The sequence below is a fragment of the Buteo buteo genome, chromosome 22, assembly GCF_964188355.1.
Source record: "Buteo buteo chromosome 22, bButBut1.hap1.1, whole genome shotgun sequence".
Taxonomy (NCBI): Eukaryota; Metazoa; Chordata; class Aves; order Accipitriformes; family Accipitridae; genus Buteo; species Buteo buteo.
In genome coordinates, this window is record NC_134192.1 from 16,503,946 (window position 1) to 16,531,045 (window position 27,100).

The window sequence follows — 27,100 nt, forward strand, 5'->3', positions numbered from 1 at the left end:
GGATCTGGAAGGAGTCCTCCACTACCCATCCCTGGCCGGTGTCATGGACCAGATACACATGAACGCCTCTGGGAGAAAAAAAATGCCGTAAGCGCGCCTCATTCCCACTGCAGACAGAGCCGTTTGGTGAAGTGGCAGAATTGCACCAGGGAACTCCCCAGCTCTGACCTCTCCGGCACACGGAGCAGCTAGGGATGGAGTGGGAATCTCACAGGCATCCCGGCTCAGGGCACCGCCGCCTGCACACCATGCCACAGCCAGGCACAACGCTCCCCAACCAAAGCCCGGGGGTGCAGAGCGGACCCCCCGCCGGAGCTGGCCTTCCCTGCCCGCAGCGGGTCTGACAGCGCTGCTTTTTCCTCCTTTCCCCTGAGAATATAATCTCTAAGCAGTTGCACAAGGTCAGGCTGGAATCAAAAGTAACATTATTGTTAACGAGGCGTATTCTTGGGAACAAAAGCCATCAGATTTGTTCTGCGGCCAAGAAGACCATAGGTTACCTTCCAGGCCTGCTCTGGATGATGAAGATTAGCTCCCTGAATCCCAGTCCCCTCTCAGTCTGGACCACACGTTAAAAACCTTGACTTTAAGTCAAATTTTGGAGAAAAACACATAAACGAGAAACCTACCAATCATCCCACTAATGCCAGAGAGAGCTGTGCACTTCATTACTGGAACCATCCGGGAGGACATCTACCTTGGACATCTACTGATTAAATTACCAGCCTGAGTCACAGTGCAAGGCGACACTTGATACAATTAACGAGGCCCAGAATAACTGTAATTAACTGTTAATTTGGTATCAACAGCTCCACTTACACCATGTTTGGCTCGTTGCACAAGGATTCCTCCAGGTTTATTTCCTCCACAACAGGATAAACTCCAGCACTGGTACAGGATATCTGGTGTTTGTTTTAAAGCACCGCTGTGCATCAGCTGCATGTTTTGGACACAAAAACAAATGAATCCCCCTTGAAGGTATTTTTTTCTCCAGCTGATTTCCACGGCATTGTTTGGAGGCTGGTCCCTGCAGGACACACCTGAGGCACCTGCCTCCCCTCTGGAGCTGAAGCCACAGGGGCAAAGTTGAATTCCTTCTTTTGCACAAGACCACAGCAGCCAGGGAATTTCAAGGAAGGAGAGTGATAAAATGCTATTTATGTTACCCAAAGGTTACGAAAGCCAGACAATAAACTGGTGTGGAAACCAGCCAAAACTGCCACGCAGCCAAGCTTAGCCCCAGCAGCTTCCTGGTTTTGCTGAGAAAAGCAAGGAGCCAAATTCACTGGCTGGGAAAGCTTTGTTGCTCCTGTAGTCTCAACTGAGCTAAACATCTATTCCAATACCAGGTAAGTGGTGAAACACCATGGATGAATACAGCAACTGCTGGAAAGGCAAGTGGGATTAGCAAAAAGGAAGCACAGGTGAGACATTCCTTTTTCATACCAATAAAGGAGATACAGGGCTTCACACAGGAACGCACTTTTCCCAGTCCTCTCCCACGTGTTCCTGAAATTCATCGCCAGGGAAGCACAAATGAAAGTAGGAGGGACAAGGAAACAGTGAATCTTGTCTCCAAAAATGACAGCTCTGCAGTCCCATTATTTACCAAAAAAAGGGGGCACATGGCCGTGGACCAAAGGACTTGGGTGCTCTGAGGAAAATCCTACAATGAATTATTTTCTCCAAAAAACAGCTGATAGGAGGACTTTGGATGTTAACAGGCATTTTGGCACTACCTTTGATAAAAACAACCACTCAGTAACAGACAGGGTTGGCCGGGTTTATGCAACCCACAGGAGATGCTCAGGCCCTCAGCACAGCTCCAAGTTTCGCTGTCACTGAGCAGGACCAGAAACGTGCCTATTTACTGCCCTTTCCTTACTGAAAATGGGAAATACCTCACATTCCACAGCAAATGTAACTGCACAAGCAGTAAAACCGTGGGGCTTACCAGCGCACCCCTTCCGCTCCTCTGTGTCATGCAAGACCATAGGTAAAACAGGCAAGAAACTTCAGCAAACACAGCCCAGATTACACCTCTGTTTAAAAACACGCATGCAAACACACTGGGTCAAATTAATCTCTGGCTGTTAAAGAAAACCCATTTCAGGTGACCTGCAGATACAGCGTTCCCACAACAAACCCGATAAAGCCGGGACGTTTTGCAGATAGGGTCTGGATGGGTGATAGCTGGCGTAGGCAAACGTCGGCTCTTACTGAAGAGGGGAAGGAGGCGTTTAAAAAGCAACCCGACAGTCAGATACATTCAAATTTAATTATGTTCTTGTTACAGAGGGTCACACTTCCTCTGATTTAACTGGCCTGGCAAAATCCTGTAATTGCTGCTTGCATACAGAGTCGGAGAGCATTTACCCGGCGTGTTAACGAGAGCCAAGGCACGGCTCAAAAGGAGGATGGAGTTAGTCTTTAAATACCAGGCCTAGACTTGGTGGAGCTATAGATTATTTTGTGTAGTAAAAGAAGAATTAGCTGATCCATTCCAAAATGCATTTATCATTAAAATAAAAATCTTCTGTCATTTTATTTAATAGCCTCAGTAAGAAATAATTGCAATGTCTGGTTACTTTCAACAACATGTGGTTTTAATATTTTAATTGTTACAAACTGTTTAATAATGTCGAACAAAAGGCGTGTCCAAGTAATTATTGTGTTTATTAACATTTCTTTTGAGGACTTGATAAATTATATTGCACATATACAGCGCTTCAGACATTGTAGTGTTAACTTATTAAAAGTGGAAAATTAGCCAAAAGCGACTTGTTTTGGTGCAATTTAAACATTGTATTTTCAAGTGATAAGCGTTGTGCATCACGTTATTTAACGATCTGGCAGTTTGTGCATTTTTCTAATTATTATGCTGCTTCATCTGGCGGGGGAATTAAAATACAGTGGGAATAATAAACCTCACAAAGCCTAGCAGGCCACAGAGAGATGCGATTCCACCAAATCCGTCAACGTCACAGATTCTTCTGAGAAGGGGAAATATATTCCTGAAAAATCCCCAGCTCCCCAGGGTCTCCCATAATAAACTTTACAGTTTTCCCTGCCTTGAGCCGACCGGGACAGGGTCTGGTGAGGAGGTTCCCCAGGACCGCCCGTCTCCCATGGGAGCACCCATGGCCACCCGAGTCCCAAGACCACCGTCCGCACCGTTCGGGCAGCCCTTTCGCAGGTTCCCCGCGTGCCCCGAGCAGGGTACGGATCCGACCCTTGGCCGCCCCGAGCATCATCCCCCCGCTCGGGGGTTAAAGCCCCTTCGCCGGTCCCCGACGCCCCGCCATACTCTGTATTTTGAGCAAAGGGGTCGAGAGAGACTCGGGCACGAGGGCATCGCGCTGTTCCCAGGCCTATTTTGTTTACATTTGATTCAATCAAGTTGTGGCCTTTTGGCCTCTTTCCAAATTAACTTCTGGGTGACCTCCGCCATGCCCTCTCCCAGCAGCCAGGCCGCAGGGAAACAGCCCATTAAACCTACAAACAAATATAGGACATATTGGTTGATCAAACCAGCTTCAAACACGGCTATTTAAACGCCGGGGCATGCTTTTTTGCAAACTTCAACTCTATTTTGTCTTCGGTCATTCGCGCCTCTGGGCCTCCTTTTTTTTTTTTTGTCCTTCCAGCTAGAGCTCCGTGGTTTACTGCCTTGTAAAACTTCTAAATTTTGTTCTCATCCTCCTGTAAACCCCATGAAGAGCAATGCGAAGCTCTTTCACATGGGGCTCACTGCAGGACCCGGGTCTTTACGCTGAGCACGTGAAGAAAGGCAGTGAGATCCTGCTTGGGCAAACAGCTGTAATACTCCAAGAAATTGTGTGTTCCCCTTATTTCCAAGGAAATAAATCAAAGCGGGTTTCTCAGGGTCTGTGAAAGCATATTGCCTGGATTCCAATCCCCAAAGGGTTTATTTTTTCAAGAGCTTATATAGTAGTTAGATTTCTGGCTAGAGAATATGCAGTATGATAAAAACACAGTCCCTATACAGGGCAATAAATTACAGATTGTTTGATGTGGAAACCAAAGAACTGTCAAACTCCAGTATATCTGAAATATTCTAAATGAGCCCTTAACTCGAGTGTCTGGAAATGTACAATATGTTTCCAGGCCCTTCAATCTTGTAAAGACACATCTCCCCCAGTTAAGTTTCCTTTTATGGATTTTATTATTCATTTTTGGTGGGTTTTTTCCCCCCCTTTTCTTCCAAATTTGTGCTCTTCCTCCTAGAGATGGTCCTGTGATAAACACCAGGATTTATCTAAGCATAAAAAGGGATCGGAACTGGGCACAAGCTTAAACAGGTAAGTGCAGTAAGGATGGGGTAAAGCATCCGCTGCAACAGTGTCAGAGCCCCGTAAGCACCGCAGAGAGCACACAAGTCAGCTCGGGACAGAGAGGGACAGGAGGGAGGACCAAGAGTGTCACATCGGTGGATTTGGTACCCGCAGTCTCCATCTTTGCTGCATGCTCACACCAGCATCACTCAGGTCTGCTCTCCAGAGCCTTTCTTGGAGGAAGAGGATCAATAGGAGGTCACCAACGTGGCAGAACACCCAGGACATGGGACATGGGACACCACAGCTCCCACCTCCATGCATACCTGTTAAAACTTGAAGCTTGTCCCCATCTCTCAGCCATCCGAACGTCCCCGTGGTGGGAGGAAAATTGAGCGAGCAGAGGAAATAGCTCACCTCGCACACTGCTTTTTGCCTAGGGATGCTACCAAGTCACAAAAAAACCTGAGCAAGACCTTGTGCTGACACTGAATAACCTTTCAGTTTCAATATAGTTTCGTGTGTGGGATGCGTGAAAACCCTTCTAGCTAGAAACAGACCCCATCCACTCTGGGAAATAAAAGTTAGGAACCAATTCCAACTCATTTTCCTGAAGGTGACCTTTGGCCTCCCAGCTGAGATAACAATGCTAATATTTATGGATGGGCTGTTCATGCCTCTGGGCACACAGCAAAAATAACTCAAATCAAAACTTGGTAGACATCTAAGAGAACTGAAAAAATAAAAAAAAAAAAAATCCTTACTTCCAATACGGCAATAATAAACCATCTCACCCAACAACACATGAAAAATAGCACCACCCACAATCACACATTCGGGTGAAACAAAAATGGTCTGGAGTCTTGATGTGATGAGTAGGCACTCATCCAGAAAGGACTGACTCGAGACAGCACACTACTCAGGAGGCCATGCTTTATTCATTTATTTATTTTATCTTGAAAAAAGGTGCTTGAACCAAACTAATACTATCTGGCAAACTTTTACTTCCCCTTCTCTCTGGGTTAGGTTTTCTATACTCCTTTCAGTCCCCATGGATTTTGTTCTAATGCATAAACACCATTCTCATTTCAAACTGCAGAAGTTTGATGAGAATTTCTCATATATATACATATATATATATATATGCTTTTATATATATGCGTGCACTTACCCAGATTCAGTTTGAGAAGACATGAACTAATGACCGAGCACCATTTCCGCACAGAACACATTCACCAAACTCAAGCAAGCTCGAAAATGTGGCATACTGCTGAAAGAACACACATTTCTCAGCAGTGTGAGCAGCCTGGAATAAATCGAAGCCAAGTCATCAGCAAATTACAGACATTAGCAAAAATCTACAAGTAAAAGTAAAAGCTGTGGAACTCTACAAAAACTGCACCAACTAGCATGGTTCCTGAATCCACCCACATCCACAAGATCCAAGCTGCATCTCTAATACAACTCACTGAGAAGTCATTATCGTATGGTACTAGATTCACAATTTACTGGTAGTCACATGGAGAATCCAGTTTACAGCTCTGAGCACTACAAACACTCAAAAAGATCCTCTTTTCTCCAAAAAGACTCTGAATGTTTAAAACCCCTTAAAAGCTACTGTTGGCTTGAGGTTGGTGACTAAGGAGATTTTCACCCCTCCCCAGCCCACGAGTCCCCACTGCTTCCCAGACCTGAAGCCAACACCTAAAAAACACAACTGTAATTCATCCAGAGCTGCTGCTCCTTCCGCATTTCCTATTCTTCAGCATTCAAGATGCATTCCAGATGTGAAGGAGAGCACAAAACTCCGGTAGGCCAGGAAAATAAGTGTGATGGTGAGCTCTGACACCCCAAATCCCAAATTTAAGTAACCTCCGCAGTTACTTTTCCGGTATTTAAGCCACTTACCATAGACTACAGACCCTCCACAGGAATAGCTAGGTTCATAACTAATTTTCACAAATCACTTCCCATTTTCTCCTCACTTTATTCTCAGTTACCTCTCTTCCTCAAACACAAGCTTACAGGAGGGTTCGATATTTTTCAGACTCTTACATTTATGCCATTTAAACCAGAACAACTCACCTCCCCCCCATAACACGTTCCAATCGAATACTACAAGCCAACGAGGGGAAGCACTGTAAGACATCATGACTGAGCTGACCGTATTCATTCCCTTACCACTATTTTTCTCCAAGCAGCAGCTGACAAAGACACTTTGCTGCTGCAAACAGCCGAGTTCAGCCCGGCGATGTTTACCCAGGGTCTCTCGTTCCCCAGATCTCCGCTCCTCAGCAGCCTGAACTGTTCAGCAAAGACCTAACTTGACCCAATCTGGCAGCCAGCATTTCACAACCACTTTATGTCAGCAGTTTCAAGTACACTAATAACCATGTTTTGTTCGGTGCGACTTTCTCACTGTGAACGGCAAAATATCATTATCACCTGCAGGTTGAAGCCTGCCCTCTACCCCATTTAATAGGGAGCTGATTATGCTATTTTTCTCTCCCCCCTCCCCCTTTTAATAATTATGGGCTGTTGGCAGATGGCACAGCTCGGTGCAGGGAGGCACATGGGAAGGCAGAGCGGGCTGCATCGCCGCTGCCCACGTCGGCTCCCGTGTGGCGGGGTGCTCCCGGGACCCCGAATCCCTTGCTGCATCCCGCTCCCAGACAGCACCTAATGAGGCGTGCCTGTGTCGGAGGGCGCGGGGGTTAAACCGGGAACTGCTATGAAAACAGTCCCTGGCAGTCATGGGAGCAGGAAAGCAGAGGTTAGCAGAAAAGTCGCTAAGCCAGCAACTCCACACAGAGCAGCCCTCGCAGCCCACCCGGCCGGGAAGCAAAGCTGGGCTTAACCCCGGGAACCCGCCGCTGCCCAAAGCCTCGTGCCGAAGTGACCCCGAACGAGGTCCCTACCAGTAAGAGCTCTCTTAGGAGAGACTGGGCAGCGCAGCTGTATTAACAGACACCATTACTGCCCGAGTATTTGCCCTGCGAGGTCCCAGTGCTGTGTCCCTGGAAATTAGAGAGGTCCAAGCTACCAGTCTACTGAAACACATCCCCTCCATGAGTTACTCAATGACACAGAGAGGAGAGCAGAGTCCAGAGCCAGACTCCAACCCAGCTGGCCCAAGGCAACACTGCAGAAGAGCTCTGGGAGGTTAACAATCGCAAGCTGAACGCCGCGCAGAGATGCCACCTAATCCCTTGGCAGCAGCGGGGCTTGTTCATAGACCTAACCTGGCCTGGCATGATGGGTAGAGACAAGATACTGCTTGTCCCAGCCAGGATGCCAGGTCTGAGACCGTGGGAAAGAAGCTCCCTCCCCAGTGGAAAGGGTCTCATCCAGCTCTGCCATTTCCCCATTCAACTGGAACTTGCCCCGGTAGTGCCTGGGAGTGAACATCCAGGGAGACACAGCAAAGAAACAAGTGACACCCCCCTGCCAGCCACGAGCAATGCCAAAGGGGACTCCTCCGACGAGCGGGGGACATCAGGCACGTGCCACGTAAACCCCTGTCAGCACCTCGTGCTCAGGGTCACCACGGCAGCTCCGTCTTTCCCGGTCCTCCACCGTGCAGGGGACGGATGCCCAGCAGAAGCGCGCGGCAGGGATGCATCCACGCGTCGCCCGGGCGCAGGCTGAGCCCTGGAGGCTGCAACGCACGTGCCCTGCAGCTCCCGCTGCACCCACGGAGCACCACGCCAGCGTGCATGAATCAGGACCTGCCACACGTGCCCCGCGAGCCTGGTACCGTGCGGGGCCGAGGTGGCACTGGCTCTACACACAGCTGCTGAAGATGGAGATGCCCCGGGTTGTCTGGCTGAGCCTAAAGAAAGCGTGGGGGAGGCCAAACTGATTTGGAAACCGCCCACTCTGGAGCCATCCCTGCTGGCACGCCTGCAACAAACCTGGTTGATGTGTTTCAGCTTGTCAATAATCTGGCTGATCACTGGCTCGGGACCTTTCATCTTCACCTCATGGTTGCCAGGCTGAGCTTTTGCTCCGTTCCTTGTGATCGGGGGACTGTACCTGTGGGAGTGAGAGCAGAGGAGACCACGATGTGATGGGCTAATATACAGGAGATCTTTAAAGTTCAGTACAAACAAAAGAAATCCCAAGATAAGCACCAGCCCCTTCCAAAACAGAGAGTGCAAGACAGTTAATAATGACAAAGAAAAGGCAGAAGATTCCCATAAACATTTCTGTTCTCTCTTTGCAAAGCAGCAAGATGATGTACTTGTATCACTTGAGGACAATGAAGTCCTTTCCAGTCCATTAGTAACCAAGGAAGACATTAAACAGTATACAACAGGGATAAATATTTTCACATAACTTGCACCCAAGAGTCCTAAAAAAGCTGGCTCAGAAATTCTGGCTTGCTCATGTTTGTTTAAAATAAATCTTGGCAGACCACAGAGACTCCAGTACAAGAGCGGTAGTGTTGTACCCACAGCCAAAAAAAATGAGTGGGATGACCCAGTTAACTGCAAGCTGATTAGCATAACATCAACCCCCTTGCAAAATAATGACTATCACTGATGTGTGATTTCAATAATAAAGAATTAAAGCATCAGAATATAATTAATGCTGTCAACATTGCTAATGGAAAATAGGTGTTGTCAAACAATCTTGATTTCGGTCTTTGATGAGATCCAGCCTTGGGGATCAAAGTAACTGCTTAAACAGAACATACCTTGACTTTGGTACGGTGCTGGGCTCTGCACCACACGATATCTCAATTTACACAGGTACCATGCAAGTCAGTAAAGCACCCATAAAGCAGATTAAGAGCTGGCGGAAAGATCTCCAGATGCAGCTCTCCACAGGGACCCTCCCCGAGCTGCCAGGGCAGCTCCGCAGAGGAGGGCGGTGAAGCCTGCGCTCAGCTTTCTCATCAGCAATTAGGAAAGAAATATAAATTCACTGCTGCAAATGCACGGAATGGCAAAGTTTATCAGAGTGATAAAAGCGAGGAGAAGAGGGACAGAGGGATGGCTGCACGCTTGCCTTTGGAGGAACGTGCTTCTACACTCGGGACCTGGGTAACAGCTCATGATGCTCAGGACGCGAGACAAGCGCGTCCACACCAACCTCAAATTTGGCTTCAGGACCAGAGCAAGCGGCTGCCACCGCTGACTGCTGGCAGCCACAGCAGTGGCACAGAGCACACTGGTGCCTTCTTGAGCTGTGGGTTGTTGGTGTTCACTGCAGCCCCAACGACAGGCCGTGGTGCTCTACAAGCACAAAACAAGTCCTCATCTCCAAGAGCTGACAGCCTGAGCGCACGCTGCCAAACCCCGGCACAGCCTACAAAAGCGAGATCGCCGAGATAACGCCAAGCATCAGTCTGCTCTGCTGTACGTCTGTTTTTCCGGTGCCGTTGGGTAAACACGACGAATATTCCTTTCTGCGATTCATCTCCTACACATCACGTCCTTACCCAACTCCCAGCACCAGCCCCATTGACTGTCTCCCTGTCTGCCAGTTCCCCGCTCTGCTGCCCACTAATCCTTCATCCCCACGCTGCCGGGCGAGCTCAGGCGATGACAGTCGGCCCATTTCACAGAGGCTTTGCGGAGGAAGTGGGACTTCAGCAGGGATTTGAAGGAGGGGAGGGAGATGGGAAGGATTGTGGGGCCAGCTCGGGGAGGATGCTTTACTGGGGGAGAAAGCAAGAGGCATGGGGACATTCGGCCAGAACAGCTGTCAGGGTATACTGAGGGTTTTGGGGATACCCAGGGGTTTGGCCCCACTTCAACTCTAAATTAGGAATGAGACCAACTCAGATATGTGGGGAGGCAAAGGCAACCCCAGGTTTATATGGGTGCAGCAGGAATCTGCCCCTGATCCAAAACGTTTTCATCATTTAAAGTACAGGACTGAGGCCGATTTCCACTCCAAGGCTTTTTCAGAGGAGGAGTTACATGTACAGGTCCCCAGTGCTGGGCACTCCCCATACACAGCTCAGCTCAGGGCTGACGACCCCACAAGATGCTTCACTGAAAGAAATGACAGACGAAGAAGGATGGGAGAAAGAAGGTGTTTGTGCCTCTAACAGAGGAGCACACGCCCGTGTCTATTCCTGTTTCCAGGCATAAACAGTTTGTGCAGGTACAGGAGAAGCATCACTGCAAAGCAGAGACATCAGCTGGGGTCTCCCAGGCCCCACCAGCTCCTCAACACTGGGCCAGTTGCCTGCACAGCCAAACCACCACGCAGCGCTTCAGCTGCAGCACGGTGCTGCTCAGGTGTACCGAACCCGCTCCAGCAGCTCTGTTCTCCACCCAGACACCTTTCCCCATGCTGGGGCCTCCCATTAGGACTCAACCTTTTGCAAAATGCACTTTTTTTTTTTTTTTTTTAATAGTGGCGTTATCCTGGGAAGTACAAAACGCAGCTATACCTGAGACGCAATAGCTCCCAGTTCAGAAAAGCACCTCCACATGCAATTAGAGGCTTGTTGCAGGCTGAAAGCTAAGTGACTGGGAGAAGTGGGGCCAGAGAGCACCAGGCTGGATCCCAGCCTGCAGCAGCCCATGCCCAGGAGGTCTGGCTCCCTGGCACAGACGGCCGGTGGGACCGCAGGCTCCGAGCACCATCTCGTGGGAAGAGGCTGCTGCCGCAAGCACAGACCTGCCCGGCTCTGCAAATACTTGGGCTTCACTTTTTGCAGGGGGATAAGGCATTGGGAGCAGCGAACCATTAAACCTGCTGCTTATTTGTCACATAGTCACTTAATGCCACTGTGCCAACCTAACAAACACATCTGGCGACTGAACATAAACATCCACAAGACACATGACTTTTTGGATGCCAAAGAAATTACCATTTTTGATGTCACTGTAAATTTAATTTAAAACACTGATGGAACTTTAAAGTACATTGCTAAAACGTCTCCTGTGGTTTAAGAGATTTAACTAGCAGGATAAATCTCCCACAGGTTTTAGCAAGAGCAGAACCAAGCCCATTTGGTGCATACCTAAATTAATACAATCTCTCTCCTAAACAGTTTTATACAAAGAAACTCAACAGCTTGGGTTTGAGTGGGTGTTTCTTCTGAAATCCACACAACGACTGCCAGAGAGGATTTCTGTAGCCTACGCAATGTCATACAGGAGGGAAGAACACAGTACTACAGCAGTAGTCCACTGGAACTACGTGTCCGAAGACTGAAACTGTTCTCCAGAAGGCTCTGCTGGGGTGATCAGGACCTCAGATCACCCTCCCCACGGGGACAAGCCTACCAGAGAAGGAAGCAAACCTGAAAGCACTTGCAGAGGGATCTCTCCCGAAAACAGTGATGCTGGAGAAGCAGAGAGCCACCGCCTGGTGCTTCCCCCCTGGCCAGGTACAAGGGTACGTACTAGACCCAAAATGAACCATTTGCATCATTACACCAGTCATTTGAACCAGCAAGCTGCACATCTTTGAGCATGAATCGCAAAGAAGCAGATGCACGGGGACACAGAGACGTGCTCCTGCATGGCTTGGGGGCTTCAGGACACACTGCCCCTGCGCTGCTAAGCCGAGACCTCCTGGTGTGCTCAGGTACGAGAGGTACACCAGCTCCAGGGGTACACCAGCTCCAGGGGTACACCAGCTCCAGGGGTACACCAGCTCCTCCTCGGCTGTGCCCCTCTCTGCCCCAGCACCAGGACCCAGGACCAGGGTGGCACGCATTCAGGCACGCGGGATGCAGCCAACCAAAGGGTTAAAGGCTTTGAAATGTAGCTTCAGCGAGGGATGGGCATTCCTGAAATGCCAGAAAAGCTGGAAAAAGCAGCTGGCACCCCTCCCTGCAGCCTGGGCCAAACAGCCAGGCCTTAATATGGCAGAGAGATGCCTTTGCAGCCCCTGCCGGGCTGGAGGGCAGGGGGCTCCCAGGGCAGTCCCCATGCAGGCTCCCCTGTGTCCCACCAAGCTGCTCCAGGGCTGGTGGGCTCGCAGGTCCCATCGCGAAGCAAAGCCAAAGTGTCACCTTCCTCCCACGTACGCCAACCACAGTGCAGAAAAAGAGAAATCTCAGAGCCATCTCCAGCTGCTTTCAACATATGCCAATAAAACACCCCCTTCTGCAGGACACTTGTGCCACTCCACGAAACCCATCACATACCTCTACTATGGTGGTATCAGCATTAAACAACAAATAAGCACAGTGGTTAAAGGCCACCCCATGGTCCCCGGGGGTCCCTGCGCTGAAGGGGTATCAGTGTTGCAACATGAGCATTATCTGGCTTGCACTTCATAAGCAAAGCCCAAAATACTTTCCTCTTTGATGTGTCTTGACGTCAGTCAGCAGCATCTCCTTGCCTGGGCTCCCTGGGTATGGGCTCTTGCTGGGGACATGGTATTTTCCAAAGACAAATGTCACATTGTAAAATGTGCTGATAAGCAGCCCTCGCTAAAAATGACTTTAAAGGCAACACCTGATGAAAACACTCATGATCTGAGATCTTCTGTGAGGATAGCAAAACTACAGACCCTTCCTGCTCCTTCTCATCCACCAGCCATAAATGTTAAAGCATGCAGTCAAATTAAGAGATTTTCCCCTCCTTTCCTTCCCACCATCCACAAATGTCTCCCCTGTGAATGTTTGATCATTCCAGTCCAAATGTAGCTCTTTCCAGGCTTTCATTTCAGAGCAAGGAAGACAAGATGACAAATGTAATTTAAATATATGGCAATGAATGTAAAATGTGTGTTCATCCTACTTGGCCATGCTAGGCTTAGAGATGAGTTACTGCAATGCCCAATGTGTGATTTAGAGAAAGTAATCCTGTAAGGCAAACATAAAGAATTACACCTTTTAGAAAAAGGAAAGTAAGTTTGTCATACAAATAACAATTAATTTATGCCTGCCTTCCAGTTGCAAAGTATTTATTCAAATGCAGCTCCACATTTTAAACAGCGTTTATCCCTTGCAGGCTCTTCCTCTACTATCTCTGTTCACTGAATCAGACTTGTTTGAGGGAGCGGATCGGGGACAAATACAACACAGACTGCTACAAGGCAGGACTACAATACAAGAGAAGAGGTTTCATTGCACAGGACTTAATAACTGAGCTTGAGAGAGCAGCATTTCCAGCACCCGCAATCCCCTGAAGCTGCTCTGCATTTCAAGACATGACTTACTACAGGCCATGTGGGCTGATGACACTGAGCCCTCACCACACAGGAGGCAAAAAGATACAAAAAAGGGGAGACAGGAAAGAAAAGTTTCTCTCACGCACTCCTGGTAGGAACCCAAGTCTTACCTCCAGGTGCTTTTCATGGGTCAGTAAAGGTGGGCGCAGGGGCGATGCCAACATTTTGCTCTCCCTGGCCCTGCTGCCTTTCAGGTTTGTGGGACAACCTCAGTGTCACATCAGCGGTGCGAGCGATGATACCAGAGATACCTGGTCAGTGATACCAATTACCCCAGCCCAGACATGGACTGGCTGTGGGTTGCGGGCCAGACAAGTGCAGGTCCACCCCAGCTGTCCCCTTTCATATGGGGTGCACGGTCCCACCATCCCTTGACCATATGCAGGGGTGCAGGTGGCAGGAGAGAGGTGGGCTCTCCGGCTCTCCGGCATCTTCCTGGCTTGCAACGTGCACTCAGCTGCTTGCTCGCAGCGAGCGCTTGCAGTCATTGCAGAGCTCGCAGTGCCGCAGTCAATTTACACCACCACCAGCTCTGAGCAAGCTTCTTCAAAAAGAACCAGGAGGATCCAACGCTCTCAGCGGGGAGCATTCTCACCTAAATAAAAAGGAGCCATTTTCTGCTGGATTTCCAAATATCAACACCTTGCAGCCTGGTCTCACTACCATAAGAGTCCTCTGAGATCCTGCTGTATCAGTTCCCTGCCAAAGGGGAGTGCTGCCTCTTCCCAACCACCCTACGCAATGCGCCACAGCCGGTAAGCGTGCTGCAGATGTGAGTTTGGTTATAAACCTGAAATCTCAGGTAATCACCTGGTTCTGGAAGATGGGACTTTAAGAAGGAACAGCAAAAACTGTAATATTCATGGCAATACAATGGGAGTTTGTAGCATAAAAGGACAGCCTGAAGTCCCTCTCCATTCTCACTTCAGCTGGGTAAAGTTCAAGACAAATAGATTATGGAAAAATTGGCTAAACCTGAGACCAAGCAGCAGGCTTAATAGAGGAAGATTCATGATCTTCATTTCTGAAATACTCTGGAAGCAATTATGGCCACTCAATAACCCACTGAATTTGCCTACCATCCTTTCATTATAGCTTACATTTGCTACAAAACTGTGTTTTATGTGCTTGAAAAGTTATACAGCTTCCCTCTTTGGGGACTCCATTGTATCAGATATTTTGCAGCACTGCCAGAAATAACCAAACCCTTCATGAACTAAAGGGTTATTGCTGGCATGGAATTTCCTTTGTTCCAATTACAGAATCTCATTTTTCTCTCTTGCTTCCAATTGTGCTTTCATTGTTTATGATTTGTATGATTAAAACAAACCACAGTCCATTGGCAACAGCAGGGAAATCTGAGACTTCTAGCTTGAAGAAGAGAATCTGGCAAGGTGCTAAAAATATTGTAATTTGGAATTGGTGTAAAGAGAACAAGAGTTATGCGGGTGATTTAGATTAATGTACAAGTTTGTCTTGAGAAATTTGGAAATTGCAGTATCTAACAGTAATACTTAATGTGCTTACAAGTTTTGCAGTGGGCAAATGTTGCTGTCATTCTATTCAGAGCAGCTTGAAAGGAGTATAGTCATGTAAGCAGATTATTAAACTCTGAGAATCTAGATTTTAATAGGCTTTTAGTATTAAATGCTGCAAAACCCCGATACTATATATAAGGCTCAAATCACCTTTGAGATTCAGACGCCTAACTCCCATAGAAACTGAGAAGGGTTTGATATCTCAACACCCACTTGACTTAAGCTGAAGTCTTTAAATGAGCTAATTATTCAGTGAGGACTTCAGTGATAAGAATCACCCTCTGGTTTTTCTCTGGATGGAGCTAAGGATAAAGGAGGCTGGACAACATCTTCTCATCGCCCACCAACCACCAGCGTGAGGGCAGGTGGAAGGATGGGGCATGAAGACAAACAGAGGCAAGGAAGGGCATGATGGCAACCCTCACTTAGGCAGGTTTAAGCTGTTGCACACCCACCCTGTCTGCATGTCCAGCCCTCTGCTATCTCAGGGAAGTGCTTGTCAATTAGTTGAGCCCAGGAAAGCTGCAAAGAGGTGCACAGGGATGCACAGAGACAGAGGGAGATCCAGCAGGTCTGGTCCCCAGCTACCACGAACACCCGAGCACCATGACCCCTCAAACAAGCTCTTTGCAAGTGGCGGAATGTGCCACGTGTGGCTTTTGCTGCAAACCTTTGTGGCATCCCATAAAAGCACGATATGTTTTTGCACACTTTGAAAAGTGTGAAAAGCAGTAATGTGTTGCCTTTTATTTTTTCTTCCCACTTTGGCTTATGTTCTTCAACCACGCAGCAACAGCACAGCAAAAGACACAGGCACTGCTCTGCATGACCAGAAAAATCAACCTTCCTTGTATGGTTGCGACTGTTTGCAAGCTGTTATTTCAAGGCACCATGTCCTAAATCCACACAAGGGATGATGATCAAACTGTTAACCCACAGATCAAACTTCAGGAAGGAGGATGAATTCTTACCATTAGATGATCCAACCTGGAGAAGTAAATGAGATGGACAAAGGACCACAAAGTAAGACTCAGTAAAAGAAAATGAGGGATGAATCATATTAAAAATGCTAGAATACACAAAGCAGGATGAGTGACACTGACCCATCAGCAGAGCACATTGCATGTCATCCCCACCACAAGCCAAGGCGTAGAAAGCCCTCAGTCAAGCAGGTCCTCAGAGCTCTTAATTTCAGGGGGTTTGCAAGGGGCTGCACCAGGCAAGGAGCGCACCCGCTGCATGCATAACCCTGCTGCATGGGTGGGAAATCTCAGAGCCAGGGATGAAACAAGAACACAGCTCAGAGTCGGACCTCGATCACCAAGCAAAGTAGAGTCCGCACAGGACTGCACTGAAATGGCTCGTTGGGTCAGGAGAAAAGCACAATAAAGTACTCCAGCCAGCTGCATTGCATTGGAGTCCCAGACAAACGCGCCACGTTCAATCAGGGCAGAGGGAGTTAAGGGCAAGGAGGAAACAGAGGATGGTTCAAGGCTCAAACTGGGAAATGAGACCAGTGGAAAGGCATTGAGCATGTCCAGTCAACAGGGAGGAGGGACACACTCACTGTCTGCTGATAACAAAGCACTGGGATAAACAGGACAGAGTAAATACTGATTCAGAAGAACCCCAAGAGGAGGAGCGTAGGGTGCAGAAGGGACTGTTTGTGTCAAATAGTAGGATACACATTGCCAGTATTATCTAGTACTTGAGTGCATTGGCAGGGGGCTGGGAAGTTACTATTCCAGGCTTGATTTAACATGTTACAGGAAAAGGGCTTAGAGTAACCAGCAAATTTTGTCGTGACAGAGAGTTCAGGAAATGGATAAACCAGTAGGCCTCCTCTCTAACTTAATTAACATTGGAGTGCTGCATTAAAGATGTGAGAGGTAAATAGCCACAAACCCTACAGAACACCACCAAAGCCCAGACACGCCCATATGGATGCTCACGCCGAGCTCACTGACACAGCAATGCCTGAGCAGTTTTATCCATCGTCTGCGCAGCACCAGACATAGAAACACATGGAAACATGGCATCCACCCAACCATCGCGCTCTCCTGGTCTTCACCTGATGCTGCAAAGTTTTCAGCAGCTTCAGCAGGTGCTTCCTAATCTATCCCTAGGGTGGGCACCTCATATTGCTATAGGAATCGCCAGGTGTCTCCCTCGAGCCCCAGCTGCCACTCCACAGGGATATGGGTAGTCTTAGCTCTTCCTATGGATGTCCCAGAATCTCGAAGGAGTCTCAGGTTGCACGTGGTGCCCACGCTCAGGCAACTCAATCCTGTCCTGAGGTGAAACGTATCCAGCTACAGCAACCACGCACAGCAGGTTAAGTGCAAGGCATGAGCGTCTCCTCCTGTCCAGCCTGCCGAACTTTCAGTCAGGAAGATCTGATTTGCAAAAGCCAATATCTGACAAAGCAAGAGGGAAACATTAAGATATAAAGTATATTTTACATGCCCAAAACCTAGAAAATCAGGCCCTTCTTTCTGGTAGCTGTTACATGTGTGGGAGAACTACCAGGTCAGCATCCTGAAATTAATACAGGATATTCAAAAAACACCAGGTTTTTTGCAAAAAGTGGCAAGATGGAGTTTGATGACCAAGAAGTGCACATCAGTCCAGCAGAAGAATTGCTGTAGCCACGCCAGAAACACTCCAGTACATAATGCACATTCTCAGAGCAGCTTGCGAAAGAGCTCCTACGTGGTGAACAGCTGCTTGGCTCCCTCTTGGGGAAAACACTGAAATAAAGAAACTGGTGGTTTAGGGTACTCGAGAACCATTACCTTAAATGCTCCTGATTTTCAGGAATCCTCCCAGACTCTCTGAAAGAGATGCCACGCTGGGAAGTCCAAGCACTTGAAGCAGTCAGTTTTAGCTCCACATGAAGCAATGCAATTGGCTTTAGAGACCTTTCTAACTACATGTTTGCTTCTATTTGAAACATTCTGCAAATTGGTCCTGGGAGAGGAGCACCCTGGACCACTATCTTAGTTCAGCTTTATTTAGCTGAGTTCCCCCTGTAGTTTGATCAGCAGAAACGCCACCAGATATGAGACACTTTCTCAGGCTATGGAGACGAGAGGGTCACCCTGGGAAGGGTTACAGCTGCAGATGCTAAAAATACAAGGTGGGAAGGCAGTCAATGCTTTTAAGGGGCAATAGCTTTGTGCATCCATTTGCCCTCCTTCCTGAACACCCTGCCTTCACGGTGTCAAATCACAGTCTTCAAACCTCCTCCTCCGTGTGAGCCACCATCCACACTGCTTTCCTTGCCCAGCCAGCAAGAGTTTCCCCCTCCAGGACGCCACTGATGTCCCTGTGAGGGGATAGGGGATTTAACTCTCAGCACCCTTCTCTGCTTGCAGCAAAAAACTCCAACATCTGTCTGCAAAGGAGCTGTTATTAGTATTTCATAGGAGCTGGCAGAGGTGGTGACATGTGTGCAATAGATCAGAGCGGGCAAGGAGGAGCGGAAAGGCATGCTCTCTTCAAGCACAGCAGAGGATTTAATCCTCAACTTCACAGCCAGGCAGCCAGGGGCTGAAATCTTGTGCCCCCTTCATGCACACACACTTTATCCTCTCCCTGCCTTGCCCCCTCCGCATGCTGTGGCACCTACGTGACCTACCGTATTGTGCCACCAACGCTGCGGCATTGCAGCAGGGAGCTAGGGTGACATCTCTGCCTATGACGGTCCACTGGTATTCTCAGCAGAAAGCTGGAGAAGGCTATCATCTAAAGTCATGTTTAATCTGCAAATAACTCTGAACTTACATTTGTGGAAGGATCTGGACTCAGCGCCTTCCCATTGCTGCCACTTCACCCAGCCGTGGCATCAGCAGGACCAGGACCAGGGCCACTGGCTATGACCCCAGTGAACTGTCATAAGCAAATACCTCACCCTAGGCCCTCCCCTGCAAAGCTGCAGTGTTTATGGCACTGTTTCAGAAGTTTTAATTAACAATCAGTGAGACAACACTGAAATTATCTTTTTTTTCCAACTGAACTTCTCACTTAGGCATGGAAACTCAAGATTTTCCAGAAATAAGTCCAGATAGAGGACACTTTTTTCCTTAGGCAAAGTACGTACATTTTATTAAGCATGTGATCTTAAGATGCTTAAGCAATTTTTTTCAAAATATAGTTTGATGCTATTTTGGTCCCTTCAGTGTTTCAGGTCAGTATTGCAAGTACAGGCTAATTACCACCCGAGGTTACTGATCAAGAAGTCATAATTAATATCTCAACATTTCACCACTTCCTGATTTTATTTCTATTTCTTCCCTTATGCAAACTACTTAATAGCAAAGGATGCTTTGCAAAGTAGGGTGATTAGAGATTTATGTATAATTATGAAAAACATTTCCAAGTTCTATTTCCACATTCTTTAACATTCCCGAGGGGCATTTTTTGCAAGAAAAACCTCCATTTCTATTAACACTTCCTTCCCCTTTATGCTATGAATCCTGTATTTGCCTGTCTTCAGTAACCTCACAGTTACCACCAGGACATCCTCAGAACTGGCGAGTAGGGCAGGGAAAAGCAGCCAGGGCATGAGCTGGACCCCGGTGTGAAAGGCTCCATCCAGAAAGGACAGCCAGGGCTCGGGTGCAAGGATGCAGTCAGATGGCAGCAGCGGCACCACCAGAGCAAAGTGGTCCTGACCTCCCCCAGCAAGGTGGTCTTCCTTGTCACTCCCTGGATGGGGCAGGGGATGCCAGCCATGCTGTCCTGCTACCGCTGCACAGAGCCAGGCTGGAGACATCCCCACCCCAACGCAGCGCCCGGTGGCAATGCCCCCATTGCTACTCCGGGCACTGTGGTGCACCCTCCCTGAGCTGAGCTGCTGCTCCTCTCCTCTCTCTGGCTCACCACTACCAACCCACTGCGACCAAAAGCACTCATGGCTGCAGGGTTTTCACAGCAGAGTGCAGAAAACTCAGTGGAGGGCAGCACGCAACCACTTCTCGCAGACTTTGCACATCCATCTGAGCTGCAGTGCAGGTGGACACCAGCTCTGCAAAGGGTTTCTTAAGGGAACGAGCAGTGTCCTGGTCACAGACCACTCCTGCACCTGGTTAACACAAGATAAACAGTGCTGGGGAGAGGGAGGGAAAGGAAAATGTGATTCACCTCTCCACAACTTCTTGTCCGTTCCAGCAAAGAGTGTCGTTCTGAACAGCAGAGCTGTGGTTGCAGATGTACTCTGGCAAGCTGCTGTAAAAACTGCTGTGGGACTTCAGCTTTGTAATGAGTTCCCTGGAAGAAAAGGGAGAAAAATGGTGCTCAGTTAGAAGAGGAAAAGAAGATGGGGTTGGTGCATTTTAACCAGTGAAGGTAGTCACACAAACACAACAAGAAAGCAGCTGGGTGCAAACAAACCATGAAGCATCAGTCTTATTTCTGACCTCAAGTAGCATTTTGCATCATCCCCTGATGTTATTCAGTCAAGAGCTGAATCCGTGTTTCTCAGGGCAAAACTGCCTGGGATGGGAGGGATGCTGGGGCAGCAGAACCTCAGCCCAACTGTGCAGCACGCCAAAGCCAGACACACTCTCTGTGCTCTCACAGCACCTAAGGAAAGGTGCTGCTGGCTCAGGCCGTGCATACGTGGGGTGCAATTGAGCAGCAAGTGCTCAGGCTGCCAGCAGTCCCCTCTGCTTTGCAGAAGACGATGGAGGCCCTTCAGGAAAGGACAGCCTTGTCACTTTGTCTGCCTGACATCAGCCATCCGACATGCCTGCAAGGGCAGGTGGCATTTTTGGTGGCAGACGGGAGCAGACACTCTCAGCACAGACCTGTACAGACGGGTAACGCCCGGTTTCATGCTGCACTGTCGAAAATACAGGATTTCAAGGTGTATGCTGGGCTGGCCGTGGGGTCACAGTCTGTATTCAAAGGGACAGGTTACATTCCGCAAAACGTCTCTGCCCTGGGAAGGCAGGAGGAGCCGCTGGAGCAGTGCTTGTGCCAGACAGAGGGGATGTGAATCCGGCTGCACCTCCACCCTGCACCCTCCTTCCCAGCACCAAGGACCTCTGTCCCCGGCAGGTCCCCTCCGGCAGCAGTCCAGAGGTGCCAGGACACAGGCTGATCCCAGGACCCATCCCGGGGACTGATCCCGGGATTCTGACAGCCACCAGAAAGGGGACAGGGGCTGCAGGAGCAGGATGCACCCGTCCCCCCAGCCCAGACTTGTCTCCTTGGGGGCACTCAGCAGCCATCCCCAGGAAACACTGGCAGATTTAATTAGGTAAATGGCACAAACAGTACGATAATATGAATAGCAGGGAATGGAGGAAGTAAGACTTGGCCTCGCAGCCTCCTGGCTTGCGTTCAGCGCCCTTTGGCAAGGGGTTACTGCTCGGCCTCCTTCTCGCCGGGAGGGATGACGAGGGATCAGCACCCCGCGGTGGGAGCGCTCTCAGGGGCGTCCCCTCGGTGCCCGCAGCGGTGGGACCTCCATGCCCTGCCAGCTGTGGGCAGGTGCCCAGCAGCGCCGGGCTCTCGGACAGCAAGCTTAGGCAGGCTGGGGTGCAGAAGGGGTGCCCAGCTCCCTCCATCCCTCTTTGCTTGGGGATTTTGTGGGGTTCCCTCTCCAGACGAAGCCCCCAGCTGCCAGCTGGGGGCAGGCGAAACAAGGAGAAGAGGCCCCAGCGCCAGGGAAGGCAGCCTGCTCTGCTCTGCTCTGCTCTGCCTTTTTGCTAACGAGGAGCCTGTGTCTGCTCTGACCGGGCTGACAGAGCCCAGCGCAGGTAGAGCCGGCGGCTGGCGGAGGCAGAAGGTCACCCAAGTCCTCCCTTGGGTCACCAGGAGGCACCAATCCGTCCATCACTGTCCATTCCAATAAACAAGGGTTTGCCTGAAGCCCCTCCAAAGGGTGGGAGTTCAGCTCACAACCCCCCTGCACAAATTGGAGGGGTGCTTCAGACATTCACCTCCTGCATCATCCACCTCCTACGGCCATCTCCTGCACCGGCCTTACGGTGGGGCAGGAGGTCCAACCAACACCATTCTGAAAGCCAAAATGAGGCAAGACCTGGGTCTTCAGTTACGCCAAACCCTGAGCAGGACAAGCCAAAACGAGGCAAGACCTGGGTCTTCAGTTACGCCAAACCCTGAGTAGGACAAGCCAAAACGAGGCAAGACCTGGGTCTTCAGTTACGCCAAACCCTGAGCAGGACAAGCCCATCGCACCCAGCTCCTTACATCCTAGGCACTGCCTTGCTCCCCGTCCCGCAGACCCCGGCAGTGCTGGGGAAAATGGATGGAAGAAAACTTTCCTGGGCAGCAGAGCTCCCCGCCGGGCAGGAGGGGGAAGGGAAGGGAGAAACTCCTCTGTATCTGTAGGTATGAGCTCACGTAATTCATCACAGCAGATTTCATTAGACTTCACAGTCCTCAAAGGACATCTCTGGCAGAGCCTGGGCTGTGTAACCCTCCGACGTGTTGAGACAACGGAGGAATGCAAGCCCTGGTGCTATATCTCACGGGAACCGTACCAAGAATGTTGCCCTGTTACTCTTTAAAGAGAAATCCATCCAACTTAGTCTATCCCCAATTCCAAAAATTGCCAAGCTTGCCTGTTTCTCTTCCGCAGGGGTTTTTCTTGTATTCAAGAGAGCAGCAGAGGCACTGCACATCTGTGGGCGCGCTTTCAGATCCAGGGGGGAGATGCTTCTCCCTAACACACCAGCGTGAGCCCACTGAATTACAGCTTCTATTTACAGAGGGAAGGAAGCACAGGGTGCAGCGCCAGCAGCAGAGGCACCTGCTTCACTTTGATAATATTCAGTAAACGGCTGTAAAAATCCCTGAACTACCGTAAAAGACTGCACAAAAAAAAAGTGAAATGAGTCCCCCTTACCTACATACAAAGTGTCACACGCAATGTTTCAGGCTAGAGTGACCATTTCCACCTATAACTACACTTGTGAGTATTTCTGGCGCTAGAGCAGTGATGAAGAAACCCAGACAAGGCATTTGGTGTATGAACCTGGGCGTTTGGTGTATTGCAAAAAAGCAAAACAAAGATGGAAAGTAGGAGGCAGTTTTACAGGTTAAAAAAAAAAAAAAAAGGCATTAGGTAAGAAAACACATGTAGACACCTCACTGCACTTCAGAGCCAGCCACAGAGCAGCTCTCACATTCAAAGTCAAAATCAGTTGCAGGTTTATGGGTAAGGGAAATAAGGAGCTCTTCCAACTGCTTCCACAGGGCCATCCCATACAGCGACCACTCCTGCCGCTCATCCCGCGGGCACTGCGCTCAGCCCGAGTATTCTCACCTCCTCCTGCTCGACAAAGTTTCTTCTTGCTCGATCTGAGTCACTTTCAGGACTTTCTTGTCGACGAAAAGGTCTTCAGGGTAATTAGCTGATCGATACTGCCTCTGCTGAGCGTGGCCACATAACCGGCTGATCTGGAAAACACAAACGCAGCAGCATGAAGAAGTGCTGGGACCAGAAACACTGCAGGAAAATAGCTGAGATGCAGACTGGCACGTGCACATGAGCTGGTCTGTCATCCCTTCGTCCCTGTCTCTCCCATAGCTCATGCCAGCACCTGAAAGCAAACTGCTGCCCTAAGGCTGCAACCTCACTCTTGTACAAATACCCGCCCTGTGGGAGGGAAGGCAGGAAACTTCAGGCAAGATTTTTGGGCATCAAAGTGCCCCTGTGGCTATCAAAACCCCTGAGCTGCAGGCGTGACCGGCAAATCTCCCTGTGCTGGGTTAAACTCATGCTGGCAGGAGGGAGCTTGAGATGTTCCCTGCTCCTTCCTTGCTGAAAGCCATGGCATCTCAAGACTCTACACTCCACCACTCTAGTCAGACTTTTAGGAGACACCTCCTCTCTGAAGGTAAATCCTAAGACCCTGGTTCTGCATCTCAAGGCAGCTCAGCATCCACACAGGCTGCGCTGCAGGTGCTCAGGGATGAGCATCATACACATCGTTACTAATTAAAAAAATCAGGGCCTAAAGTACAGCAAGCACTGTGGCTACATCCCAGTCATACCATGGGAGGTCTTGATTAACAGAGCTCTGTTAATGACACAAATTAGCTCATTAGCATACAGATGATTCGGTAACCAGCTGCAGCGGTGAGGGAAGGAATCCAAAACGCCTCATTAAAGCTCTCCTGCATGGCCACTGTCCTGAGACTCAGCCAGCAGCGCTGCGGCTGCCGCTGCAGTCCCTGCTGCAGATGGATTTGCAGCCATTTCCTTCCCTGGCAGGCCACCGAGGGACAGTTGTCCCCCCGAGGCACCGCTGCCGCTGGGAAACTCGCCTCTTGAACCACACGCTGCGCTATTCTGCGGGACTCATCCATGCTGGGTTGCGAAAGGGGCTCAACCGATTGCCGGGACCATGAAGGCACCGCAGCTATCACCATCCCTTCTTTCCTTGACCCTCATCCCACCACCCGCATCCAGGCTTGGGACCAACTATGTACCCATGAAATTCCTACTCCTTGCAGCACCTCATTTACCTTCACGCCACACCGGACCAAGGCACCCAGCTAAACTCCCAGTTAGCCGCACACCGGAGGCTAAAAGCACACCCGCTGCCCAAAGCTACAAGCATCTGATGTGTAAAGAGAAGAGATTAATTCTGTTCTATTACATCCTGCATTTGGGTGGGCAAATAAATTAGTAATGTCACCTCTTTCATTATCAAGAGCAGCACAGTTTGTTTGCTCTGGCTGCCATACAGTGAAGAGTAAAAGAGAAACCTCCCGGGAGCCGGGCACTGCCATTTCTGGTTCACAGCACGGTGGGAAGAGACGCTGCGGACCCTTCTGCACCTGAAGCGGCTCCTCCTGCAGCTTGCTGGGGGAGCAGTTTCTGCAGCATCTTACCTGGATTTTTCTCCACTGCGCTCCCTTGGCTGTGTTTCCTCTCTGCCTGGCCAAACCCAAGTCTTGCAGAAGAATGTATGAGCCCTACTGCCCTCCCTACGTCACGTGGCCGGCTTAAAAGACAGAGGGAGAAAGGGAGTAAGAAAAACAAACACATATTTGGGGCTGTTTTCTTTGCCTTTTGGGTTTTCCTTTAGCACTCATCCCTCTCTCGCAAGATTTGAAGGTAGTCCCCTGATGCTGGCAGCCAGGACTAGGAGAAAATCATGGGGCAGCAAGAGACCTGGACAAGGGCATTTGGGACACCTGAGACCCCACCACGGCAGAAAGGGTCTGCACGTCCCGTGCTCTCTCTGTGCTGGCTGGTGCCACCGTCCCTGCAATGGACAGATCAGCAGGAGAGCGCGAGGATGCACGGGGGTCTCCAGACCTCCCCCCCACAAAGGTGCCCTCCAAGCCCGCACGGAGGTCAGAGATGAGACCTGCCACGAAACCATCCCGGGGAAACACGAGGTACGCAAAAGCTACAGGACAGCGGCCACAGGACGAGCGACACCACAAAGCAGCATCGCTGCACCCCTGCTCTACACGGGCACGTAAAGCGGAGAAATGGGAAAAGGTTGGCTATTTTAAGCTGCCATTTGTGATGACTCCCTTTGATTCTCCCCAGCTCTGTGAAAAGCCCCCCTTTCCCTTTCCCAAGCTGTCCTTTCAGCTGGCGAAGCCTATTGAACCCCGAGAGAAGAGCAAGTCCAGGATCAAGGCTTTTTCCCCCAAGGATGCTGAGACGTGCTGAATGGGAAGGGAGGGCCGGAGCGACAGTGCGAACAATGGCACCACTCCAGAGCATGCTTCAAACGGCAAAAGCAGCCGGGCAGACCGGGGCTGCCTCATCTCCCACCCGGCACCGAAGGTATCGCAGCCTCTCTGCTCCCAGCTCCTGCGCGGGAGCTGCAGCTCAGCCGCATCCTCGCAGCCCCGCACGGCATCTGGGTACCACGGGCTCCTGCGAGTGATGAAACCACAAACGGGACTGTTAGCCCTGTACTGGGACAGCAGATGAAATCTTTAGAAGGGGGAAAGTTTGAGCAGTGCGTCCAAATTTTTAGTTAGTTAGTTAGTTATTCAAGGACCAATTAACCTTTTCAGGAAAAAAACCCAACCCTGAAGCCCATCTTGCAAAGTCACGGTGAAATGATTGTCACGTTTTAGTCAAACAAAAACCCGGCTGAGATTTGAACTTTAAATAAAGTGAGAGAATGTAGAAGTAACAGATTGCCTGCTCATTTGCAGGGGTGGCATCGTGTGCGCTTTTGGGGGGAGGGAAGGATTTCACAAACCATCTGCCAAAGTCTGCTGGGCCACAAGTGGTCCTAGGACAACAGCTCAGAAATCCTGTTTCAATCTTTCCCCCTTTTTGAGTCCCCACTGCAAGCTCAGGAACACGTGAACCCAGTTTCCCAGTCTCTTCCTAATCACCTCTATTTTAAAGTGAGCTCCAAATTTTAAGACGACCAGAAAAATGCCACTGTAGGGCAGTCAGAAAGGGGACAACACAAGCCTCAGACCGTGGCGGGGGGAAAAAGTGTGATGCTTCCGCTCTCCAGGCATCGCTTGCTTTGGCAGGAGCAGTGGAACAAGGACAGCCAGATCCCTGGCAAGGTGGTAAGCCTGCAAAAGTGAGAGCAAAAGGAAGGTGGCATATCTAATCATGTGTGCTAAACTAGTATTGAGCGACAGCAGTAATACGTGGTTGCCTCCCGCCACACAAATATAAACATGAAATTCAAAGCAAATCAACAGAACGGAACCGCCAGCTCTTCTCGGGCTCTGCACGCTATCAGCTGGATCATAAATATACACGAGTCCTTATCTAAAGTATATTCATCAGTGCAAGAGCCGTGCAGTCTCATATTTCATGTCACACACTGTCCCAGAACAGGCTGAAGTTTGAAACATCAGGCCACGAAAAAACAAGTAAGTAAATCAAATGGCAGTGTAGTTTTTAGGCAACGGGGGTTGGGTTTTTGTTTGTTTTTAAGAAAATCTGCCAGTCCAACAAAAACCTCCCCTGAGGGGACACAAGGCAAGCGAAATCTTCCCCAAGCCCTGAACTTTTACAAGCCCCTAAAGCCACTGATACTTTAACAGCTGAAGATAAATTTCCCTGCCCCAGCTCATTAACAAACTCGCTAATTCCCCGATTTCATTAGCCTCCTCCACGCGAGCGTGACCCAGGCCACG

At 49.6% G+C, this 27,100-nt stretch overlaps 1 protein-coding gene across 1 annotated transcript in view; it reads right to left on the reverse strand.

Moving 5' to 3' along the window:
- The window catches only part of GPC3 (glypican 3), a 153,867-nt gene that overhangs the window by 39,012 nt on the left and 87,755 nt on the right, over positions 1-27,100 (reverse strand). The window contains exons 4-6 of the mRNA XM_075054151.1: positions 23,283-23,416; positions 20,129-20,254; positions 8,210-8,330 (exon numbers count right to left, since the gene is read on the reverse strand). Coding sequence (XP_074910252.1) covers positions 8,210-8,330; positions 20,129-20,254; positions 23,283-23,416 — 381 coding nt within the window. The remainder of the gene's footprint in view (positions 1-8,209; positions 8,331-20,128; positions 20,255-23,282; positions 23,417-27,100) is intronic.